General features: G+C 46.2%; 1 protein-coding gene across 1 annotated transcript; it reads left to right on the top strand.

The window, feature by feature from the left end:
- The first annotated feature begins 206 nt into the window (after positions 1-206).
- LOC112664360 (non-POU domain-containing octamer-binding protein-like) lies at positions 207-2,345 on the top strand. The gene is given in 2 exon segments (XM_035700828.2): positions 207-1,411; positions 1,414-2,345. Coding segments are annotated over 2 exon segments (1,416 nt in total). The 5' UTR covers positions 207-321; the 3' UTR covers positions 1,740-2,345.
- Positions 2,346-2,841: the final 496 nt, after the last annotated feature.

Raw genomic sequence — 2,841 nt, 5'->3', positions numbered from 1 at the left:
ACAGAATTCAAATATAATTATTAATTGAATTGGAAAAATGACTACTTAGAGAAAATGTCATTGCTAAAAAAAAAAAAAATAACATCCAATCCAGTGTTTCTCCCTTACCAAGCAGATATATTGAGAGTGTGGCTGACCCTTGAATAACATGGGTTTGACTGTGCAGGCCCACCATGCATGAGGATTTTCCCCAGGAAATACATTTACTCTATCTTATGATTTCTGTAAGAACATTTTCTTCTCTCTTTTTCTCGGGACGGTAGAGGCCGTGTAGCGTCACCATTACTCTGAGGAGAGAACAGTCGGTAGCGGAGTGCAAAAATGCAGAGCAATAAAACCTTTAACTTGGAGAAGCAAAACCATACTCCAAGGAAGCATCATCAGCATCACCACCAGCAGCACCACCAGCAGCACCAGCAGCAGCCACCACCACCACCAATACCTGCAAATGGGCAACAAGCCAGCAGCCAAAATGAAGGTTTGACTATTGACCTGAAGAATTTTAGGAAACCAGGAGAGAAGACCTTCACCCAACATAGGTGGCTCTTTGTGGGCAATTTTCCTCCTGTTATCACTGAAGAGATGAGGAAACTATTTGAGAAATATGAGAAAGCAGGTGAAGTCTTCATTCATAAGGATAAGGGCTTTGGCTTTATCTGCTTGGAAACACGAACCTTAGCAGAGATTGCCAAAGTAGAATTGGACAACATGCCACTTCGTGGAAAGCAGCTGCATGTGCACTTTGCCTGCCATAGTGCATCCCTTACAGTCCGAAACCTTCCTCAGTATGTTTCCAATGAACTGCTGGAGGAAGCCTTTTCTGCATTTGGCCAGGTGGAGAGGGCTGTAGACATCGTGGATGATCGAGGAAGGCCCTCAGGAAAAGGCATTGTTGAATTCTCAGGGAAGCCAGCTGCTCGGAAAGCTCTGGACAGGTGCAGTGAAGGCTCCTTCCTGCTAACCACATTTCCTCGGCCTGTGACTGTGGAGCCCATGGACCAGTTGGATGATGAAGAGGGACTTCCAGAGAAACTGGTTATAAAGAATCAGCAATTTCACAAGGAGCGAGAGCAGCCACCCAGATTTGCACAGCCTGGCTCCTTGGAGTATGAGGAGTATGAGGATGCCATGCACTGGAAGGCACTGATTGAGATGGACAAGCGGCAGCAGGACCAAGTGAACGGCAACATCAAGGAAGCTTGTGAGAAGCTGGAGATGGAGATGGAGGCTGCTCGCCACGAGCACCAGGTCATGCTAATGAGACAGGATTTGATGAGGTGTCAAGAAGAACTTAGGAGGATGGAAGAGCTGCACAACCAAGAAGTGCAAAAATGAAAGCAACTGGAACTCAGGCAAGAGGAGGAGCGCAGGTGTCGAGAGGAAGAGATGCGGCGGCAACAAGAAGAAATGATGCGCGACAGCAGGAAGGATTCAAGGGAACATTCCCTGATGTGAGAGAACAGGAGATACGAATGGGCCAGATGGCTATGGGAGGTGCTGTGGGCATAAACAATAGAGGTGCCATGCCCCCTACTCCAGTGCCAGCTGGTACCCCAGCTCCTCCAGGACCTGCCACTATGATGCCAGATGGAACCTTGGGATTGACCCCACCAACAACTGAATGCTTTGGCCAGGCTGCTACAATGGAAGGAATTGGGGCAATTGGTGGAACCCATCCTGCATTCAACCATTCAGCTCCTGGAGCTGAAGTTACTCCAAACAAACGTTGCCAATACTAATAAAAATTTCAATGTCTAGTTTCTCAAAAACCCTTAAAAGCAGGACCCTTTTTGGACTAGTCAGAATTCTTCCCTGGAAAAGTGTTGGGATTCCTCCCAATAGTTAGGTCTTCCTTGCCTGTACTACTCTGAGGGAGTTTACTAGAGGCTGAAGGCAAGGGAGGGGTGATATTTAACAAATCAGTTCTGTGTGGTATATCGTTTAACTAATTGATTCTGTGTGGTGCATTCCTGAAGTCTCATGTGATTGTTGAGGGTCTTGGGGGGGGGGGTGTGGAACCATGGCAAAATGGATCCAGTTAGAGCCCCCATTAATTTTGATCATTCCATTCTTGTCCATCCTGTTCTTTTTGCTTTCTCATTCTTATATCCTCCAACCCCATAGACACTGCCACATACACCACAAAAACAAACATCCCTCAATGACCTTAGCCCCATTCCATTCACTCACAGGTAGGAATTCAGGCAAATGTCCACAGAGGTCGCAGACAACATACATATGATTCTGTTGTATCCCATATATTACCCCTTTGTGTCCTAAGGAAGACCTTTCTCTTAGAGATTTTCATTTTAGTGTATCTTTTAAAAATCTTGTGTTGGGTAGCCCTAGTGGCTCAATGGTTTGGCGCCGCCTTCACCCCAGGGCCTGATCCTGGAGACCCAGGATCGAGTCTCACGTTGGGCTCCCTGCATGGAGCCTGCTTCTCCCTCTGCCTGTCTCTCTCTCTCTCTCTCTCTCTCTCTCATGAATAAATAAGTAAAATATATTTTTTTAATTTTTTATTTTATTTTATTTATTTATGATAGGCACACAGTGAGAGAGAAAGAGAGGCAGAGACATAGGCAGAGGGAGAAGCAGGCTCCATGCACCGGGAGCCCGACGTGGGATTCGATCCCCGGTCTCCAGGATCGTGCCCTGGGCCAAAGGCAGGCGCTAAACCGCTGCGCCACCCAGGGATCCCCTAAGTAAAATATTTTTAAAAAGAAAAAAAAAACATAAAAAAATCTTGTGTTAAGTTGCCTCTATCTTTTTCTCTTTTTCTGGGTAAGGACAACCCAGGAATGGCCCTTTTATGTCTATGATGCTGTTCACAGCTTTTGA

This window comes from Canis lupus, chromosome 17 (assembly GCF_003254725.2).
Source record: "Canis lupus dingo isolate Sandy chromosome 17, ASM325472v2, whole genome shotgun sequence".
Classification (NCBI taxonomy): domain Eukaryota; kingdom Metazoa; phylum Chordata; class Mammalia; order Carnivora; family Canidae; genus Canis; species Canis lupus.
This window is presented reverse-complemented; position numbering and strand designations above follow the sequence as displayed.